Source organism: Mytilus edulis, chromosome 3 (genome assembly GCF_963676685.1).
Source record: "Mytilus edulis chromosome 3, xbMytEdul2.2, whole genome shotgun sequence".
Taxonomy (NCBI): Eukaryota; Metazoa; Mollusca; class Bivalvia; order Mytilida; family Mytilidae; genus Mytilus; species Mytilus edulis.
In genome coordinates, this window is record NC_092346.1 from 89978418 (window position 1) to 90001252 (window position 22835).

At 31.5% G+C, this 22835-nt stretch overlaps 2 protein-coding genes across 5 annotated transcripts; one reads left to right on the forward strand and one right to left on the reverse strand.

Moving 5' to 3' along the window:
- Positions 1-18: 18 nt before the first annotated feature.
- LOC139514669 (histidine N-alpha-methyltransferase-like) lies at positions 19-6230 on the reverse strand. Of its 4 annotated transcripts, none has more exons than XM_071304125.1 (8): positions 6048-6230; positions 4409-4641; positions 3846-3984; positions 2966-3068; positions 2316-2419; positions 1681-1758; positions 970-1146; positions 19-430 (listed from the first exon to the last, which is right to left on the reverse strand). In XM_071304125.1, the coding sequence occupies exons 2-8, from the start codon at positions 4577-4579 to the stop codon at positions 246-248; spliced, it is 957 nt and encodes a 318-aa protein (XP_071160226.1). In that variant the 5' UTR covers positions 4580-4641; positions 6048-6230; the 3' UTR covers positions 19-245. The 4 variants fall into 4 exon arrangements, with proteins under 4 accessions (XP_071160226.1, XP_071160227.1, XP_071160225.1 ...); XM_071304126.1 differs by having other exon boundaries at positions 4409-4617; positions 6048-6159; XM_071304124.1 differs by having other exon boundaries at positions 6025-6157.
- LOC139514667 (tetratricopeptide repeat protein 38-like) lies at positions 6180-22623 on the forward strand. Its single transcript, XM_071304120.1, has 14 exons — positions 6180-6382; positions 9167-9244; positions 9755-9836; positions 10782-10953; positions 11636-11809; positions 12427-12502; positions 14228-14347; positions 15243-15302; positions 17937-17975; positions 18336-18417; positions 18851-19016; positions 20528-20684; positions 21264-21337; positions 22468-22623. The coding sequence occupies exons 1-14, from the start codon at positions 6350-6352 to the stop codon at positions 22553-22555; spliced, it is 1401 nt and encodes a 466-aa protein (XP_071160221.1). The 5' UTR covers positions 6180-6349; the 3' UTR covers positions 22556-22623.
- The last annotated feature ends 212 nt before the right edge of the window (positions 22624-22835 follow it).

The window sequence follows — 22835 nt, forward strand, 5'->3', positions numbered from 1 at the left end:
CTTGATCCATTACAAACATTTTTACATTTGTGCATTTATTCATTGAACTACAATGTACGTCATTTCTTTATTTGGAAATATAAATACCGGTATATTATTATTTGAAAAATGTCACACAACGAACAAAAGAAGCAGTGAACTGAAGACAAACATTATGCATTACTGTTAATGATTCAACCATAATTCGGACTATAAATGAATTTTGTCATTGGCAGTACAGCATTCAATCCGATTTTCATCAAAGGTCAGCATGAGGTTTTTAACAAAACCATGGCGCAGTGTTTATTTTTCCACAGCTTGACTATTTTCAAATTAGATCTTTGAAATAAAATGTTTAATTGATTCTCTGTATATTTATAACTTGTTCCACCTTCCTCACTCAGCTGAAGTTTTTCTCCTTTTTCAAACTCAACTTTCATGTTTAGACCATCTATAATATTACATAAGATTAAAATGAATAAACACGTTAACATTAACATATTTTTTGTTTATTATATGGTAAATGAAAACAGTTGAATGTGTAATTTGCACAGGTATGTTAACTAAGTAGACTGGATTAGGCATAATGCCTGCTATATTTTTGATTTGTGATACATTACTTCTTTTAAAAAGTACGAGTTGTTTTATCGCCAAGTAATTAACTATCAACAGAAGACCATAAAAGAAAGAAGGAAATGAGAATAGTATTCTTAAGACCATACAGTCAATTCTTTTACTAACACGGTAAAAGTTAAGGGATGAAGATAACCATAAACACCATTCATCACTGAGGGCTCAGGCATTAAAGTGTAAAGGATAGTATAAACGGTAAACCTCTTTTTAAAGTATGCATATCTAGCTAGATACAACTTGTTATTATATGCAAGTGAACTACGTTTCTCGAGCCATGTTTCTTCGTTTAGACACAATTGTCAATGTCTTAATTGGCCTTAAACATTCTACATATTAAATTTACTTATAAATCCTTACCTATCAAACATGTTTGTTTGCAAAGCGACCTTAACCATCTATGCATATTTCCTGGTTTGGTATGGTCTTTGTCCAGTATAAATTCTCCTTCGTATTTATATTGCGAAACGTCAAAATTTGCACCCATCTCCTTGTTAAGTCTGTGTAATACATTCAGATTGACTTTTGCAAGAAATCCTGTAAATGCAAAGATTTATACAATATAGTTCATTTGGTTTAATTGAGTTACAAACGGTACGCAATCTTATCTTTCGATACATGTCTTTTATTTATTATTATACAAGTCCTAACATCAATGAGCTCCATATTAATCATAAACTACGACTAGGTCAATGGGAAAAAAACCCAAATGATGTCTATTTGACAGTTTACTTTTACAGAGGAATATTTTATGTTTGCACCGATTAGTTTTGTGTTACATTTAGAATGTGGTTAAAATAAGGCAGTTCTAGAAAATATGGCTTTATTTGTTTTTGAGTTTGAATATTCCTCTCATATCTTTCTCCTCTCTAAAATTAAATACTTAATATAAATCATTTATTTTACCACATAAAAAAAAATGTTGCAATAAAAGGAAAACGATCGACAGCCTTAGATGAACCATATTATTTAGCTGGATAGATGAGTATATGTAACGTTGGTGTTTAATAAACACGTCATGTGCCTTTTTAAGAATCTAGTCTTATTGTTTTCTTGAAACAAATTACAAACCTGATGGATCAATGTAAGCATTTTCTATGGTTTCTTTCTCCTGTGTTATATCAAATGTTACCAATAATCTGTCATTATCTAAGGGTAAAAATATTCAAAAATCATCCCTAAAAGTTAACATTTAAAAATATCCAGAAAAGATAAAAAATACAGAATACGCTGAAAAAAACGTTTAAACTTTCTGCATTTGTTTGCACCTGTCCTAATTCAGGAATCTGATGTTCAGTAGTTGTTGTTTGTTGCTGTGGTTCATTAATGTTTCTCGTTTTTATGTATATTAGACCGTTGGTTTTCCCGTTTGAATGGTTTTACGCTAGTCATTTGTGGGTCCCTTTATAGCTTGCTGTTCGGTTTTAGCCAAGACTTGGTGTGGAAAACCGTTACGTTACTTTGATCTATAACTGTTTACTTTTACAAATTGTGACTTGGATGGAGAGTTATCTCATTGGCACTTATACCACATCTTCTTATCTCTATTTTAATGCATAGCATATGAATTTAATTAAATACATATACATATATATATATAAATCCTCGAGGTTCTACTTTCGAAGACTTTCACTTCGTATGTATCTTTATTGAACATTGTCATCAGGTTTACAACCAAATTCACAGTTTATATCTACAAAACTTACCACTAAGACGCTGTGAAGCCAATACAAGCAGAGCGATTTGCTCTGAATAAGGGAGATTAAATAAACCACTCAACCATACTATCAACTTTTGTCCGGGGTAATTTCTGAAAAAAAACCAGTTTAAAGCATTTTAGTGTTTGTTGTAATATGTAGTTACATCCATCTTTTAGTCAACTAAAGAATGATTGTTTTTTTAATGGAACAACTTTACGTATATTTGTATCAAGGCTATTTTTTTTTATTATGGTAACATGTTTACCCCCTCCAATCTTGTGTACTGACGAACAAGACAATGTGAACAAAATAAGGGTTAGGGAGAAGCCATTTAATTCAAAGGGGTATGTTTGTTTTTAGTTTAGTTTTTCAACGTTATTAATCAAATTAGTTTTTTCAACACTATACGTTATGGGGGATATATTGATTCATTATTGTTGTCTTCTGCTTGGCCAGATTATTTGTTTTCATCAATTATTGGACCAGAATATGTTTTGTTTATATATAAAAAAAAAAAGAACATACCCACCCCTCCCCCCTTTGAAATGTAATGGTTGTTCCTTAGGTATCACAGGCACTTGTCTCAGAAAAACATGAGAAAAGTGCCTGTGGAAAGTATGTGTTTTTGTGCATCATATATTTTTGTTAATACGCACAATACTTTTGGAATGACTGTATGGTAATCTCCTACAATTCCATCAATGATTAACCGTTTGGCATAGGTCTCGGACAGAGTTCTGCTTGTAGTTTCAACAGAATCTAAAATAAAACAAGGAGCTTGTTTAAATTGGTTAACGTTATGTTATTGTTACTGAAGCTTCTATACTGTAAATATGGATTCCTGTTGTATGAATTGTTTATTTTCTTGCACATTAGGGTGAAACATAGGATTTAAAATAAATAAAATAATACATGTGTATTACACCACTGAGTCTACTCAATATTACGACTGCGGAATGTCTAGTTTCCGAGTGTAATTTGCAATTATAAGGAAAACAAATACTTTAAAATGGATTGTTGCTACTTCTTCGCTAAGAACGCATCATTTAGGAGTAAGAGACAGACTGGTCAGTTTGGAGTCGGAATTGTGAAAGAGTGAAAAGTCTTCCTACGGACTATAACCATGTGAACTAGCACGTTGAAAATAAAACTCAGCGTGTCAGTCTAGTAGAGAGCAATACTAATAAAATTAGATTAACATGTTCTCGTCCTAAATGTGCATTTGATTTGCTGCTGTTGCTGTCATCCTTCATTATCATCATTTTGTTTTATCAATATATGATATAGGTGCATCGGTAAAATACTGTTGATTGCATTTAGATTGTCTAATGAAAAGTGTTTACCCTAAAAATATGTTGGTACCATTTACAAAACGAAATAGAAGTTGAATAGTAACAAAATATCTAGAAATATATTGCTTTCTAATTGAACTTTATCTCAAATTGAAATGCCACTTCAATTCTAAAAATTTCAATATGTACAAAAAAAATGTAGGCTACTATAAAAACAATTGTATCGATAATTTTCACGACTAACCTTTACATATATCCACTGGCATGTACGTCAGTGTTGACTCTTTTGTTAAGTATTCATCGATGAAGTATTTGGTTTTCTCTGCAGTTCCACAGCCCAAGTCAGCTAGTAAAAATGGTTGTGTTACCGTATTCATCAAATCCTAAAATAAGTAAGATGACAATGCAGACAACATCTTTATTCATTTAAAAAGAAAAGATTTTGATTAAATTAAAAAATTTGGAGTTATAACCAACATTGCATATACAATAATAGAGGTTTTGGAGAGTAAGATGAATTACATGATAAATTTATGAAAAAATACTATTTTATAGAGCTCTAAACAGGACTATATTAAAGCGAAACGTAGGGGAGTTTAATTAAACACCATTACGATTGAGTTTTTTTAACTGGCACCTGGTGACAATATTTCTCTACCTAAAAATGAACTTCCCTAATACGAATATGTCAATTTCAAGAAATGTATTCTGTTTTTTTGAGATTTTCAATGTCAAGGCCGAAGTTATAGCGTTATACATTTGACTTAATTGTTGAGATAAGTTTGCATAGTACAAAATACTACTTACCAAAACATTTTCACTGATCAGCTGTTTTTCAGATTTATGCAGATAGTAGTACTCATTATGCTGAATATTTTCATTGTAATAATTGCATCCAGTTTCGTCAAATTTATACCAAAAAGGTACAAACTTTTTGGAACCATTTAAGCCTCGTTTTAATTCCTCTACAACATCCATCGGGTTGTTTTTTTCAGACCACACTGCGTTGAAGATTCCTTTGAACAATCATAAATACTTATCTATAAAATACCAAGTACTATTTAGAAATCCTTTTCTTTGCAAAAACATTTAGAAAAACTTTAAAGTGAGACCAACTTTTGTCTTTCAAATATATGATAAACGCAAAAGATACGCCAATCATAGCAGTCGTCTGCTTATATATGAATATTCTGATATATATTTTATAAAATTAATGTTAATATAATTGTAGCATTGCTACGTGTTCGGTTCTTATTTACACACTATGATATGAAATTAATAACTGGAGGCGAATCCTACCACAAGGCCTCGTGTCCTCTCCGAAAATAGTGATAGGAAAGAATGGGTGGACATTATACTGTCAAAGTCATTGGAGAATTCTAAATTTCTATCAAATAAATCATTTCAAAATTATTTTTATTTTTAAATTAACTTTCCGTGCGATAGACATAAAAAAATCAGTATATTAACTTACAGAAACAACATAAAGTTTCACGGAAGCTCTGAAGGGAAACACTTCAATTAACTTTTTCGGAAATCTCGATAACGAATCAAAATTAATGACAAACAAATCGAGATCTCGGAAGTCAAATCGAGATCCAAGCCGGAATTACTACATCTAGATCTCGGATGTAAATTAGTGCTCTACTATATCGATTTCGGAAATAGAAAATAAAACGTGTTCCTATTTGTATCCGTAGAAGAAAATGAATATGACTGTTGATATTGTTTTTATTACAGCTGTGTCTGTACCGTCGTCTGGTAAAAAATCGTCAAATTGCTGTTAAGGACTTTAATAATACAAACTATAGTTACTCTTTGGTTTGCTTATAAATTTTGTTTGGCAATTTTGACTGAAATGTACATGTTAGAATTAGTTATCATATGTGAGATGTAGTATGATTGTGAATGATCATACAACTCTCCACCAGAGACAAACTGACATAGAAGTTAATAACTATAGGTTACCGCAACGTTTTCAACAATAAGCAAAACTCATAACGCAATTTCAGCAAACTTTAAAACACGAGAAAACTAACAGCCTTATTCATGTACTAAACAATGAAAAAAAAAACCTATAGAATTTAGTTGAAAAGGGACCAGGATGTTTAGTTGAGATAAAAACTTAATATCTGAAAGTATTTCCGAATGATACAACATATTAATTAAATTACGTCAATACATTTGGTGGTCAACATTAACTTTTACGATTATATAAGCCAGTTAATTGTGTGAATTTTGTTTATCAGTTGATGAACCAAAAAAGCTGATCATAACTCGTGTGCAGTTTTAATAAAAATCATCAAACATGCAACTATTACTACATAAAAAGTCAATCTCTTCTTAATTATATCACATCTTTGCATATATTTTGTGTACTTTATATAGTAAAACACGTTTTAATTATAACATGTAGTACTTACTCAATCTGTAATGTAAGTAAGGCTGTAATTCGTGGAACAACCTACACACGAATAGATCCTGGATCATGAAAATGACTTCAAAATTTCCTACGGTTTGCACTTTTGATCATGATCTTATGAAATTTTCTGTCATGCGCATTAACATATTGTGGTTTATTGCGTCTTGTGACGCATACAATTTGTTAAACATAATATATCTGATAGACAGCGTTTAGGCGGGTTTTAGTTTGATTAAATACATATCAAGCAGATATATTAAAAAAACTTTTAACGTAGAAGAATATAATTCTCATTGTTTCCAAGTCAAACATAATTGAAAATATTAATGATGATGAGAACAAATTGGCGTGGCTGTCAGGTTAGTTCTGTTGTTATATTAATTAATATGGTGTGTCCAAAAGATATACACAAAATACTACAAAATTTAGAGAGGCAAATTTATTAATGTTATTGCCACTTTTATGTTTATATCAATGAAATTCAAGATTATTGATTCGAAACAAATTGCATGTGGGTTCACTCTAAATCGCAAACAATTTGAAATATTTTTTTTCTTTCTATACTTGTTTACCTATTCTTGATCAATTTAGCTTTTTTCAGCTAACAAGCATTAGTATAAGCAAACCAGCAGCAATACATGTTGTTGGTGGCAGTTGAGATTTTTAGAACTTATAGTCCAATTGAGGATTTACAGTTACTTTTATTTTATTAGTTCCTTATCGTGATTTATCATCAATTTCCCGCCAAATTAGTGTCCTCGTTCAACAATTATAATGTTAAACAGATTAAAAATAATTTCATTTGATTGATTTACAGGTAAAAATATATAAAAAAAAAATCGAGTGATGTATTTGAAGAACTTGTCACTATATCTTAAATTTGTGTCTCATCAAAATTTGGTGTTTTGTTAGGTATTTTGTGGTCTATAAGTTATCAAAACGTGTCTAGACCAAGATAATTTTAATTGATTGGTGTTTAACGTCACTTTCACTTTTTAAAAATTGTGCTCAGTTTTTATTAGTGGAGGAATCAAGATAATCGAAGCTAATGTGTGATGTAGATCGAGTTGGTTCAAGCACGTTGTTGTATCTCCGTAGCTACTAGTGTTGTTGATTTCCTGTTTCATTGAGGCTTTCTATCATACCGTTGCATATTCAGGAAAGTAAAACATATATCTTATTTCCTCCATGTTTGTCACAGGAAAAGTTATCACAAATGACAGGTTTTTAATTAATTGAAAAGATTTCGTAAATTGCTTCAATACACAAAACACAGGATATGTTATTCGCCATGTATAATATACTCTTTCATTTCTTCAATTTTAACATTTTAATTTATCTAACTCCCAAATTATGTATCTAAAAAATCTACAAACGCTCAAGTTCCAATCGTTTCCTTTAATATCCAAGTGTAACTTAACCCTACATGTATATGTTTCCGCCTCATTTTTTTTATTTGCCGCTATATCTTTCCCCATCTTTCTATTACCTTCCCATTTATATATCTCTCCATCCTTAAGAAAGCATATAAACAATGTGTTAATTGCAAGTTATCTTTTCACAATCAGATATCCTGTTTATATATGGCCCACTACAATAACATAATCAATATCAGTTTAACTGCACGAGATGCACATTTCGACAATTTATGTCTCTTCAATGATGCAAATTATGGCAAAGTCTATTCATTTCCAAATTAAGAAATTAAATCAATTGTTATCCTTTTTTTGTTATCTTTCCGTTCTCATTAAATTATCTGCAGCGTTAAACATTTCCAGTTTAAAACAGTTATTACATGCATAAATAATACTAAAACATTTATTTTATCTTATCTATTTTAAAACGATATGATTATTATGAATGTAAAACGTTTTTTTTTTTTATAGGATTGAAATTCTGCTGTAACCTATTTTTTAAGATCTGAAAACACGTGTTTAAAATAACATTCGGTTTGATTACGTATGAAGATGCAGTTTAGGAATACATGGTCTAATACCATTTATAACATCGTCCTTTCATTTACTATATAATTAGGCACAAGAGTGTAAACATACTTATTTCTGCCTATACTTTATTTTTCGTTTTGCCCTTTGTAGCCGACTTTGCAGCAAATTTATTTTAGGAATCTATATATTCTAGTGAACTATTTGTAACAGGGAAGAACACAGTTTTGTAGTTTTCGACGATTTATATTCGTGTAATTTATTCTATTGCGAAAGGTATGAAAATAAACCATTCGAGAAAAAAGGTTGGTTTTAAGCATATGCACCTGAAGATTTTCCTATAAAACTTAACCAAATTAATAGTGGTTTCAGGGGCGTGGCATATGCGGATGACCAAAACAATTTAGCGATAAGAATCGTAAGGTTGATGTCGCTCCCTGTATTTGGTGGGGTTTGTTTTGTGCAGTAGTCGTTGGTTTTTCTTATATAATTTTATTGGCAGACTTAATTTTTTTGTTTGTTTCTTTTTTTCGTTTTTACCATGATTGTGTGAATTCTCATCGACTACTGTGTTTTGATTCTTTCTTTAGTCTCACCCGCCCTATTTTTAAACAATTCTCTGTAAAACTGCATGCTGCTAGAAAATCCAAAACCATTCTGTTGGGAAAAAAGAAGGTTGCATATGCGGATGACTGCCACTTGAAATAATTTTCCTAGCTCCTTTAGTGATATTTATTTTGATGAAATCTAGTTTGCTTTTTGGACAATTTAAAAATACATTATAAAAGTGATAGATTATATTATGATTACAAAGATACAAAAGGGACAATCAAAATTATAAAGTTGAAGAAAAACAGACAATACCATGACCAAAAATGAATTCGACTTAAACCTGTCGATAAAAGAAAACCTAAATACTGAACAATACGAACCCAAACAAAACCTGGTGAGATGACATGTGCTCCGAAAGGTTAAGCAGGTCCTGCGGCACATGTGGTACCCGTTATGTTGCTTATGTTTACATTAAAGCTGTGAGCTGAGACAAGTGGACAATCAAATATTTCAGTTGCCGCTTTGTTTTAAGACGGAATCATTTTACATATATCAATGGGTATGTTAAATACCTTTTAAGCTGAGTGAGGAGACATCTTTATTGCAATTTACTTAATGCACTAATTTACGTGTATAATTTATTCAAAGGAATGGGCCAATGAAGGAGTTCCAATTACGACGACAAGTAATGAAGCGAGTAAAATGTACGATGCAGTTTTATCTCAAGTAAGAGAAGCTAACATTAACTTCAAAATCTTTATTCTTTTTATTGGATACACATGTTTTCTCTAAAATCCTTTCCAATATATTACAGGTTTAGATAAAACTGTTATAAGTTACTCGTTTGAACTGATTTGCATTTGTCATTTCGAGGCTAATTTAGCTGACTATGCATTCGTCTTGGTTTTGCATTAGACAATTGCATATCGCAAGCTCAAAAGGGGACACTTTGATGGAGAAAAAAGTAAACGAACGTTTAATCAAAGTAAAGTATTAATTCATTCTGACTGCAAAAACATGTATGACAAAGTTTACTTTTAAAAATGGACCCGAATGGAAACAAAAAAAACCCAATAAATTAACATTGTTCTACCATCTCAACTGGTATGAACGTGCTACTAAATACTGTGTTTGTTGTAAATTGATGTCACAATCAATCAACGATGACATCAACACTCGAATATTTATTAGCAGCATAAGTTTTCTATATATATTCGTAACATTGTTCACTTTCAGTACGTGGGATGGTACGAAGATAGTTCACTAGGAGGAATAGAAAATAGTATAAATAAAATGGTTGATGCAGATCAAGACTTTGGTAAAGGATTATAGAATTGTGTTTAATATGCTTTAATATAGCACTTACGACACTAAACCCTGTTCAAGGTGCAGAATAGACACCATAACGCATTCTTCGTTCAATCAGAATTCAATTTGCGTTGCTATTAAAAATCATTCTTAACTGAAATAAAATCATGTCTTTCAACTAGTGTTTATCATAAAAGTTATATGACTTATCTAATAATTTTTCAAAACTATTTCATCACTTTTGCTTCATTTTGGAACCACACAAATATAGTTGTGTTTTTTTTTTACAAAGAATGAAAATTATACAAAGAGCCAATCAAATTCGTAGCCAAAGGATAAAAACAACAAGACTATAAAATAAAATAAAACAAATAATAACAACACAAAAAATACTATCTATTTAAAAAAAAGAAAAACCCGGAGATAACACTCAGATTTTCTGGAAGGGTAAGCAATTCCTGCACCACCATAACAAGTGCCAGTAGTAGCCAAAATAAAAATTCCATAAAGAAAGAACAAAAGAAAGAATATGCAAAAGGGACTGTCAAGTCGAAGACTAGCCAATAGCAACGTGGCAAAAAGTTACAATCTACGAGCATTTACTGGGAGTCAATGGGTGAGGAAGACTGGATTGTGTCATCTGTGACAGAAGTTTTCCCTAAAAGTTTGTTTGACTTTGTGGAAAACAAAAAAATAAATTAAAAAAAGTTAATTCCGTGTAAACTATTATATTCCTTTTAGAAGGAAATGTAATCAAAGGAATTAGTTATGAAATAAAGATAAACGATTTGTAACGTCTATTTCATATAAATAAAACAGATGATTCCGGAAAAGTATACAATATACAAGCACAAACACTTGCATCTTCTGACTTATATAAGGAATTATAATTGATGACATTAAGTCATATCCAAATATGTAACTGTTTCTTATAAAGAAATGTATATATTTGCAGTTCTAGGTCATGTTGTGAAAAATGGTATTAAATTATCAGGCCTTTCAACAAATATGGAAGTAAATTTGGAATTCAGAGAGACAATTAACTACATGCTGGATATAGCAAAGAAACAAGCAATTTCAGACAGGGAAAAGAAACACGTGTCTGCTGTAGCTTTATGGGCAGAAGGGTATTTAAATATAAACTTAATAAATGTATCTTTACCAGTCAACCGATATTGTCTCATAGGTATTATTTCTCCTAATAGAGATATTATGCAAGACATGTTAGAAATATTAATCAAATAGTGTATTTAGAATTCATGTACAGAAAATAGCTCCTGCCCTGGAAAGTATTTAGTTGGTGTTGTTCATGTATTTCTTTTAACTGTTAGATAGGCTCTTTGTCAATAATTTATCTCAAATGTTTTCAATAACAATAGCATATGATATTTATATTTTTGTGGTGGATCTCTACGACTATACTCAGTCATTGCGTGTACTGAAATTGAAGTAAACAAAGATAATTCAACCAGTTGTTTACAGTAACAACACTATATCAATAAACATTACCTTGATGCAAGTTTCAAACTTTGAATAACTTTTACATCTGTGCTTGTGACCAACAAAATAAACAGTAAAAACGTAGTTGCTTAATTCCGCTCATTTGGAGTCTGTTGGATAGTTGTCACAATGGCAATAATACAACTTCTCATTATTTTATATAGTCACATTATTTTAGTGTTATGTGCGTCCGATCTACATCATTACGGAATTTTTATTATAATGATTACTTTTTTAAATTGTTTTTGATATACATACTATATTCATACCTTTTTTTTCAAATTCATGTGTTTTCTAAATCATTTTCAGAAAACTAACACAGGCATGTGAAATTTGGGAGGACATATTGATTGAGACACCTACTGATATGTTGGCGCTGAAATTTGCTCATGATTGTTATTTCTGTTTGTCGTCCCATCAACAAATGAGAGACTCTGTGGCACGTGTCTTACCTTTCTGGAAAACGTCACTACCTTTATACGGGTAAATACTACACTAAAATAATACTGCTACCTTTCTGGAAAACTTTACTACCTTTATACGGGTAAATACTACACTAGAAATAATACTGCTACCTTTCTGTAAAACTTCACTACCTTTATACGGGTAAATACTACACTAGAAATAATACTGCTACCTTTCTGTAAAACTTCACTACCTTTATACGGGTAAATACTACACTAAAATAATACTGCTTCCTCTCTGGAAAACTTCACTACCTTTATACGGGTAAATACTACACTAGAAATAATACTGCTTCCTCTCTGGAAAACTTCACTACCTTTATATGGGTAAATACTACACTAGAAATAATACTGCTTCCTTTCTGGAAAACTTCATTACCTGTATACGGGTAAATACTACACTAGAAATAATACTGCTTCCTTTCTGGAAAACTTCACTACCTTTATACGGGTAAATACTACACTAGAAGTAATGCCTGTACGATTAACTTGCTGGTCCGACTGAACGCGAAAATGATCAAAATAGGACGAAATTTTCATTCTCATTTGCGTGTTTTAAAAGAATAAATGTATGTGATCGCACAGAACATGTGCTTTACAGAAATTTAAATAACATTTACAAATGATTCATTCTAGATACCTCTTAGGAATGCATGCTTTCGGTCTTGAGGAAACACATCTGTATAATGAAGCTGAAAAGCAGGCTAAAAAGGTAAGTCAAGTTTTCTCTTTTAGTTTAATGCATGATATGATTATAAGAAATAGCATTCAGATTATATGTGTCAATTATTTTTTGATACACAATAAAAAGGATTGTAAAGAAAATCCTTCAGTGTTGAAGTACGTATAACTTTGGGGTTCGTGATCAGATGGACTAGTGTCTTGTCAAAAACTGTTACTAGTACTTCAAATTGTGCGACTTATCGACAGACTTATAGTTGTTCTTGGGTTGTGATGTTACACCACTTTCCAAAGTCATATGAGGGTTTGGCTCCTGCAAGCATATTTAACCACGTTTGTTTTCGTCTCTTGTATTTTACAACAAAAAAGGCTTATAGTTTTTCTTTTTGAATTAGCAACGATTAATCACAAAATTATACCGCATAGTACGAGTAAAAAAGAAGATCCAAACACTATTGTTAAACAATTCAAAGTTTCAAATTGTGCGACTTTCCGGCAGCCTTTACTGACAGGCTTATAGTTGTTCTTGGGTTGTGATGTTACACCACTTTCCAAAGTCATTGGAGGGTTGTACGCCATATGAGGTCTATTGAAACGTGTGGCGTTGACAATTATACCACGTCGCCTAATTTTCATATTGGAAATAAAAAAAACAGAATCTATACATAAAATTGAGAAAGGAAATGGGGAATGTGCCAAAGAGACAACAACCCGCCCATAGAGCAGACAACAGCAGAAGATCACCAACAAGTCTTAAAGCATAATAAAGCAGACACGACGAACAAGAACATTTATTTGAGTCCTTTTATCTGAATTTGAGAGAATGGGATGATGCTCTCTCACTTGATAATTGATCTGCAATGATTTATTAACATATCAATAGTACCTAAAATGAGGTATACACGGGGAAAATAAATAGTACCTAAAATGAGGTATACACGGGGAAAATAAATAGTACCTAAAATGAGGTATACACGGGGAAAATCTTCAAATCAAGTTCTGTTTGTGTGATTTATTTACATATCAATAGTACCTAAAATGAGGTATACACGGGAAAAATCTTCAAATCAAGTTCTGTTTGTGTGATTTATTTACATATCAATAGTACCTAAAATGAGGTATACACGGGGAAAATCTTCAAATCAAGTTCTGTTTGTGTGATTTATTTACATATCAATAGTACCTAAAATGAGGTATACACGGGGAAAATCTTCAAATCAAGTTACTGTATGTTTGTGTGATTTATTTACAATGTACATATCAATAGAACCTAAAATGAGGTATACACGGGGAAAATCTTCAAGTTCTGCTTGTGAGATATACTGACAACTGACTTGGACACTAGTTACTGAGTATACTTTGAGATTGTATGGCGGAAGACATGCTCACGGTTAATAATTAAAAAAGGGGGAAAATACCAAAAAGGAGAAACGAGAACAACATATCAACCACTCCAACAAACGGCAACCATTAAACAAATTACAGGCTCCTGACTTAGGACAGATGCATAAAAATGCAACAGGTTTAAACGTTTTAATAGGCACCTACCTACACCATAACCTGAGACAATAGTGTTCCATTTAAATATAAAAGGACACTATTATGGAAAATATATTGGATCTGGTAACATCCGGTTTGTACAATGGTTTGGGTATGTAAGATTTGACAGTTGGATAAGGTTATTCTGCTTTAATTTGTTACATTATGTTTTTAAATACTTATATAACACACTTATCGCCTATTGTTTCTATTATAGGCTTTAGAAATAAATAAACATGATGGTTGGGCTACTCATGCTTTGTCACACGTGTATGAAATGACAGGACAGCATGTTAAAGGATTAGACTTCATGTCAAGTACTGAAAATGACTGGAAGGTAAGCATTCTTTAACATAACAAATCTATTATATTATGAAACAAGCTGTTTGTTACAAATGTAAAAGGAAAAAGGAAAAACATGCAAGGTTAGGCATTTTCTGTTCCCTTTCCGCATATATAAATATATAGATATAGGAAAATGTGGTATGAGTGCCAATGAGACAGCTCTCCATCCAAGTCACAATTTATAAAAGTAAACCATTATACATTGTAGGTCAGAGTAAGGTCTTCAACACGGAGCTTTGGCTTACACTGAACAGAAAGCTATAAAGGGCTAAAAAAATTACTAGTGTAAAAACATTCAAACTGGAAAACCAACGGTCTTATCTAGTATAAAAAAAACGAGAAACGAGAAACACTTATGAACCACATCAACGAACGACAGCTACTGAACATCTGATTCTAGACTTAGGATAGGTGCAATTGCAGTGGGTTTAAACGTTTTAACGGTACCAAACCTTTACCCTTATCTTAAAAAAATAGTGTAACATCACAACATAGAAAGACACACTATAAAATATCAATCGGAAAAGCTTAACTCAATCAACAGACGTAGAAACAAAAATTAACGTTAATATAGCTTGTCTCAATTAACTATAATTAGCCTTTAACAATGATATTTTTTGACGTAGGATATCTCTACATGATTCCGTGATATATCGTCATATAAAACATAGAATGAAAAAACATGATGTTTTTACATTAATCTATTAATTTTTCAAATTGAATTCTTAAGGATTAACATCATCCAATATGAAAATTGATTAGAATAGGGACCTTCTAGTTACACATATCAAACTAAGTTTATCCCAAATTATAAATTAAACTTGATAAGCAGATTCAAAGTCGTGAAAATTGTGGTTTACCCAAAACATTCTTCCAATACTTGACAGGTTTGTGGATTGACTGCTTGTCATAACTACTGGCACTATGGACTTTATCATATCGAACAGGTAAGCAGTTTTGTAACATCTAAGTGTAAAAATATGGGGAGACATTGGTAGGCGATAAACATTACTTATAATACAGGGAGAACTTATGAAACGTATAATAATGTGCAAGTTTATACTATTGATTGTTTACTGTTATCAGTCAAAAAGATTTTTTAAATAAAACTGTTTTTATTGGACAACAAACCCGTACGAAATTATAAGGCGTATTACGCCTGGAAATAAGGCGTAAACCAGGCGTAAGTGGTAGTTACGTGTCTAGATCCAAGCGTAAGGGAGCAGGAAACGTAAATTTGTAGTCCTTACGGGCGTAGAAAAAAGCAGTTAACCTGGCGTAAATTGAAATAAGCAAGGCGTAAGTTTTCTTACGGGCGTAAATTGAAATAGGCAAGACGTAAATTTTCTTACGGGCGTAAAACTGTTGGTATGGCGTAAATAGAAATACCCATAATGCTTTGTTTAAAGGATCATGGGATTTTTTTTTCAAAATTTGGCTCTTTGGTTTTAGTTTGTAAAGGTTGGACACATGGCAGCTTCATATATTCAGGGATAATTTGCTTGTTTTGTGCTTTTTGGAAGAATCTGAAATTGGAAATACTGAATCTAATAAATAAATGAAAATTGTGAAATAAAAGGAAAGTAGTTATACATGGTAAATAATAATAATGTGAGTATAACTAAGTTATTTAAAAGTATTATGTTCTATCAGAATTTTTGAAATCCCAAAACCTTTATCCTTGGATAATAACATTAAAATCTTTTACTTTAAGTTAAATTGCAGTATTATCATTTATAAATTAGTTCAAAAGACAATAATTTTCAAAAACAACTTAGTTAAAATGCTATTTCAAGAAAAAATAGTTGTTATAATTCTGATTTAAACTTAAACTTATTTGAGCCATTGTCTGCATAAAATGTATTTATTTCTATATTAGCTTCTTCAATGGTTAATATTTCAAGTTTTTTGTCAAACAATAAGAAATAAAAGCAACAGTACAGAAGTTTGTATCAATACACATTGTGACAAAAGTACACAGCTTAGGGTTAATACACTGAACTAAAATAAGTGTAGTATTATGTAAGGATATTACGCCTGGTTTATTTATTGACCAGGCGTACTCATTTGCATATTACGCCTATTTTTTTGTGAACCAGACGTACTCATTTAAATATTACGCCTAATTTTACGCCTGGTTTACGCCTTAGTTACGCCTAATTTACGCCTGGTTTACGCCTGGTTGACGCCTGGACATGCATTCAGTAAACACTGCAATGCCGCCAGGATAAAGTATGATTTTTACGCCTGGTTTCCGTGTCATATACGGGCGTCACAGTTCCTACAGGAAGCAAGTGAATGTTTTAATATTTGAATATACTCAATTTAGTATTATTCTTTTTTAAACTTCAATGCAGGCTTTTAAATCATTACTTTTTTGTCAACGTGGACTGCCGAAAATATCCATTTTACCAACTTTTTTATTTTGATTTTTTATTAATCGGGAACAAAGTGATATGGTTTATTTGTACACGAAAAACAAATTTAAGGGACACTTTCTGTGTAACATGTAAGCAACAGAGGAAAGATACACGTATCACTCATATAATATATACCCCTAGCACTTTCTCTGATTGGGAAGCACTCAAATAACATAGGCACTGGCTACGGTTACATGGAAATGTAACAATAATAAAAATATTATTGTTACATTGGAGACTAAATGCCGGAATGCAAAGTTGGGTGAGGAACCGATTACTTACAAACATATTCAAATAACGTATACCCCTCACACTTTTGCTGAATGTGAAGCATACTCAAATAACATATACGTAACCCCTAGCACTCTCTCTGATTGGAAAGCATACTCAAATCATATAAACCCCTGACATTTTTTGCTGATTCGGAAGTACACACAAACAACATATACATTAAGACTTTCTTATATTGGTAAGCACCCTTGAGTTGTATATAGTACTCTTACCACTGCTTTTGATCAAAAAGCACATCCAATAGCATATACCCCTTGCATTTTTGCTGATTGTTAAGCACATTACTATCGCATATATCCTAGTACTTTTTTCTGATTTGGAAGCATACTCAAATAATATATACCACTAGCACTATCTCTGATTGTTATGCACACTCAAATAACATACTAGTATACTCCTAGCACCTTCTCTAATTAAGAATCATTAAAGTTGTATATCATTCATCGGTAATATATTAAATATTATATTTGACACCCTAGAGCACTTATCCTATATATCTATAGATACATGTATAGGAAGATGAGGTATGTGTGCCAATGAGACAACTCTCCATCCAAGTCACAATTCATAAAAGTAAACCATTTAAGGTCAAAGTACGGCCTTCAACACGTAGCCTTGGCTCACACCGAACAGAAAGCTATAAAGGGCCCAAAAATATTACTAGTGTAAAACCATTCAAACGGGAAAACCAACAGTCTAATCTATATAAAATGAGAAACGAGACACATTTGTGAACCACATCAACAAACGACAACTACTGAACATCACCTTTGAACCTTATTTAATGTAAGGTTAATAATCATGTGTAATTATGTTGATTACTTTGTTGTATGCTCATGTTTCAATAAAGCTAAATTATTTTATTCCTAGGGCAACTTTGAAGATGCTTTTCGACTTTTCGAAAATGAGGTAAATATTACAAATAGCCGAGCTAACAAAGCATTCTCATTGCCTATATAACGTTTACATTTTCTGAGTAATAGTATTGTCATGAAAAGATTAATGTAAGGTTTAATGTAACTGAGAGATATACATTTTTACAGGATTTAAAACAATGATGGTGACAATAATGATGACATTTAAACACTAACAGTTCATGCAAAAATGTTAATGTAAGTCAATTTGAGATAATTATACCGCGGATCATTGTTTTAACTTGCTTTTTGATTTCTGGTGGAGAGTTGTTTCATTAGCAATCATACAACATCTATTGTATTTATATCACCAGTATTAAAAAAAAAACCTGTAAGATTTTATCAATTTATACAGATAGGCAAAAGATCCCTCCAGTCCAAGTCAACAATGGAAATTGTTAATTCCGTGTCATTTTTGTACAGAATCAGATTCGAAGGTAAAATGATTTTTTTTTCAGTTTTTATATTTAGTACACATAAGTTTTCCTTTGCCTTTGCCTTTTCTTGTTGAAGTTTTGTTTCATCATTTTATTTTTGACAAGGGAGTGGGAGATAGATGATTCCGTCTAAGTTTATATTTCTGTAATTTTTATAAAGTAAACACAAAATGTATGCGTCATACGAGGAAAAAATGTTTTAAGGAGAAGACATTTATACTAAATATGGGAAAATGGTCATCACCGTTAGAACAAAAATATACACAAAAAAAACATTGAATTCGTTATCGCTTATTTAAAAAAACAATTGTATTATAGTCCTATCTTTTATATCTTTTAAAACCTGTTTTAGTGCTTTGTTGTTTGAGATGTTTTTTTTGACATAATATGCAAAAATATAAAGTTGCCAAGTCAATGTATTCATTTTATACAGGAGTACCAGTAAAGGAAAAGCTGTACGACTTCTATGAAGTTTTTAAAAACCATTTAGATGACCACGTATTGGGTTTCAACGATGTACATTATATGATGGCTTGTCTCGGAGTTGATGATGCAAAATCTGCCAGGAATTTTAAAGATTCAATTAAAGAATTTATAAGGTAATATAACAGAAAGGACGATTAATCTTCCCATGATAGAACATTTGCATATGTTTGTTGCCCTCTACAAGTCATTTGTATTTTGTTTTGATGGTTCATCTAATTGATTTAATATACCCAACATCTCTTTTTATTCACAAATGTACATGTCATGATGAACAAAACATTCTAGTACACAATAAATGAACCTAAAGAGCCAAGTTTCATATATCTCAACCTGTTTGAATACATATTATCAAAAAGCATTAATGGAAATGGGGAATATGTCGAAGAGACAACGTCCAGACTAAAGAACAGATAACTGTCCAACGCCAACGTCTTCAACACTGAGAGAAAATGTGTACTAGTTCAAGGAAAATGGATGTCATACTAAACTCAAAAGATATAAATGAATTAGAACTTTAAAAAAAAGTCAAGACTAACAAAGGCTAGATGCTCCTGACTTGGGACAGGCATAAAAATGCGACCGGGTTGAAGATCTCAAACGTACCTATCTTACACTATGCACAGAGTAAGAAGGAGTAATACTGTGTTTAATTATATTCTATTTAAAAGATAAGCCATCGCACAATTTTGTTGACAACCAAACATCTAGACCAAGTGTGTTTATTTGTTTTAAATCATTCGTTGAATAGTCGTTTATATAAACCACCTCGGGATTCTTGTGATACAAGTAGCGTGTTTGCTTCGGGGCAAGATGTCGTGAGTTCGAACTCGACCGGGTCAATCCAGAGACTTTTAAACTTTTAGTTGTTGCTTCTGCTCTAATCACGCGGCATTAGGGAGTCAGAGAAAAGACTGGTCGGCTCGGAGTCAAAATAATGTGTCAGGGTATAGTGACATTTCTTCATGTAGTCTGTTACCTTTTGAACTAGCACGATTCAAATCCGGCTCTGCATGATGGTCTATTTTTTTTTATATAGTACAAAGAAGGGTTAATAAACATGTTGCATTGAAGTCTACTCTTCGGGAATATGCATATTAATTTGCCACTGGACTGGACTTCAAGCAGCCTTTATCATCATTATCCTCATCGTTCTTATAAACTGAGACGTTCGTATTAAACATTAGATTGTGTTATCAAATAAAATAATAAACTAAAAGCCCCTAAAATGGTGTGTGTGGGGGGGGGGGGGGGGGGGGGGGGGGGGTGTCCTAAACACAATTATCATCATTTGAGTACGAAGTTGCTGAAAGTTTACCGGTATTACATGTATTGAAATGTGTTTTTATGTTTTGTTCTTTGCCAGTTATGTATCAAAATAAAATGCTCTGAGCTAGCGTTAGCCTTTGCCTTTCAAATGATGACCTTCAAATCCATTCATAAATTGAGGCAAAAATAGTTAACAGTTAACTGATGTTCATTACTAGTTAATCCATCTGGAATTTAAACAAGAGACAAAAACTTTGAGTGAAACATAAAATATAACTGACATTAAAGTATAAGAAACATAAAGTTTCAGATTGCTAATCATTTCGGAGATTAATTTTGAAACAATTTGTGTTTACAGATGCGGGAAGGGTGACACACGTGATGCCATGAACACCGTTGGTCTAGAACTGTGTGAAGCGTTTACAGCTTACGAGAATCAACAGTTCAGTGATGCTGTTAACATCATTTATCCTAAACGATACCAAATAGTCAAACTTGGGGGAAGTAATGCACAGGTACAATTGGATATTAATACTTTCTAAAACATTAGTACATTTTATATCTTCGTAGACAAAACTAACTACTAGTATATTAATTTATAGTACAGGAAATCAATTTCGTTGTATGTAATCATTTTGTAAACGGAAAACTTTTTTTCACCCGTTCGGCGTCCGTTCGACCTATCCGGTACATTTTGTAATGTGTGACCGCAGCTTTATATTTAATTGAAATACAGAGGAATATTCGTAGTTTGATAAGGGACGATTTACATCTAATGAAAAATGTGACATGAATATTCAGAATGCAAATTTCAATTACATGTATCTGACACGCATACACATTTCTGTGTTTAATTTTTTCTTGTTGTAAAAAACGATAGACGATGGGTGAATTTAATTTATTATAAAACACAGAAGGCTTAGGCAGTAAAACCTCTTTTTTCATCAGATGTTATCAGACAACAAGAAACTAAACAAAATATATAATATAATTAAACAAAACATTTAAAAGGCAATGTAAGCAATAACAACCGAAAAATGTTCATGTGTAGTCAACAAGAAATGACTGTGACATTCACAAATATTTATTTTCAGAGAGATGTTTTCAATTTATTTATTATTCATGCTTCACTTAAATCAGATGACAAGAAACATCAAAATTTAGCCAGGTAGGATATAAGTACATATTTTTGTCATTGAGTGCAATTTTTTTAACACAGCAGGTTACGGGAGTGCTTAGAGTAAACATATATGACGTGACTCTGTACTTAAACATCCCATCATTGTGTTATATTGTACTATAGTAAATTTGTGTATTCTTGTCTTTAATCTTTGCCACTATGCTTGATCTATATGCCATTTTATGCTTTCTTTGATATATATTTGTTTGTTTTTATATAGTTAAGATTAAAACACAATGTTAACTGCTGTACCCCTATTTTGACATTTTTACCGATTATGCATATTTGTTTTGTTTACACATCGTTGTTAATATAGTGGAATTTAATGCGACATGTCATACAAGTGAGAGGTTAAGGTACTTTAAAATCAGGTTTAATCCACCATTTTCTACATAAGAAAATGTATGTACCAAGTCAGTAATATGATTTTGTTATCCATTCGTTTGATGTGTTTGAGCTTTTGATTTTACCATTCGATTAGGGACTTTTCTTTTTGAATTTCCCACGGAGTTCAGTATTTTTGTGATTTTATTTTTGAAATATTAAATATTTGAAACATGTGGACATACAGTTATTTCTATATACAAGTCCGTTAGAATATTCTATCGTTCATTAGTTTTGGTATTATTTCTTCTGATAAATGGCATCCTGTGTCATTTTTATCGTTTACATATTCACTAAACAGGTTAAAATATGTTTCCTTAACTCATTGTAGCTGGATTTATAAATTATTTGTGATGTTTTATTTTTTAAAGTATATTTACTTTGTATATGCAAATTGACTGAACTTGTCTAGCCTTCGTTTCTATCTTTAATATTCAACCGTGAATAAAGACAACAACAAAAATTACACATATCAACAGTATATATTGATATAATAGATATGAAAATCTCGCGAAAATAACCTAGAAGATACAGGAAAAGAAAGGTCACATATTAATCTATAATAAATACCTAATAACAAAACATCAAAATTAAAATGAACATCATTTTGTCAATATATATGAGTTAAAGTTATTCTTTTACTTCTTATATAATTATAAAGTATATGTATAATAAACGTGGGAATAGCGTCATGTGAAAAATAATAACAGCACCGACAATTTTTTCTTTTTCAGAATGTTGATATCAGAAAGAGACTGTTTGAAGGCAAATTCACCCCTAACCTCTAGGCTGAAGGCAAAACTGTACAATACGTCATATTGACGTCCTCGAAAACTCTGTTGTTGGTTGATATATTATTTAACTTAGAAATAAAATATTATTCAGTCTGAGAGATTTTTTTAGTTTATATATAATTATTTTAAAAAGTTCGAGAAAATGTTTAACATTTAATAAGAAAACGTTTTAAAAAGCACTATGATAGGACGGGTAGGTGTACGTTATGGAAACATCAGATTTAAATATTATTAATAATTTGCATAAAAAAATAAAGATGCAAACGAAAAGATTATTTGCCAATTTCTAGCTCCTTTAAAAAAAGTAA

Excerpts from the sequence above, each read along its gene's own strand:
- LOC139514669 (XM_071304123.1), bottom strand. The coding sequence starts at position 6,091 with ATGATCCAGGATCTATTCGTGTGTAGGTTGTTCCACGAATTACAGCCT. Across the intron at positions 3,985-4,408 it reads TGATCAGTGAAAATGTTTTG|GATTTGATGAATACGGTAAC; the intron begins GTAAGTAGTATT and ends TACTTATTTTAG. Across the intron at positions 1,147-1,680 it reads TGCTTACATTGATCCATCAG|GATTTCTTGCAAAAGTCAAT; the intron begins GTTTGTAATTTG and ends TTGCATTTACAG.
- LOC139514667 (XM_071304120.1), top strand. The coding sequence starts at position 6,350 with ATGATGATGAGAACAAATTGGCGTGGCTGTCAG. Across the intron at positions 11,810-12,426 it reads ACGTCACTACCTTTATACGG|ATACCTCTTAGGAATGCATG; the intron begins GTAAATACTACA and ends GATTCATTCTAG. Across the intron at positions 21,338-22,467 it reads AAACATCAAAATTTAGCCAG|AATGTTGATATCAGAAAGAG; the intron begins GTAGGATATAAG and ends TTTCTTTTTCAG.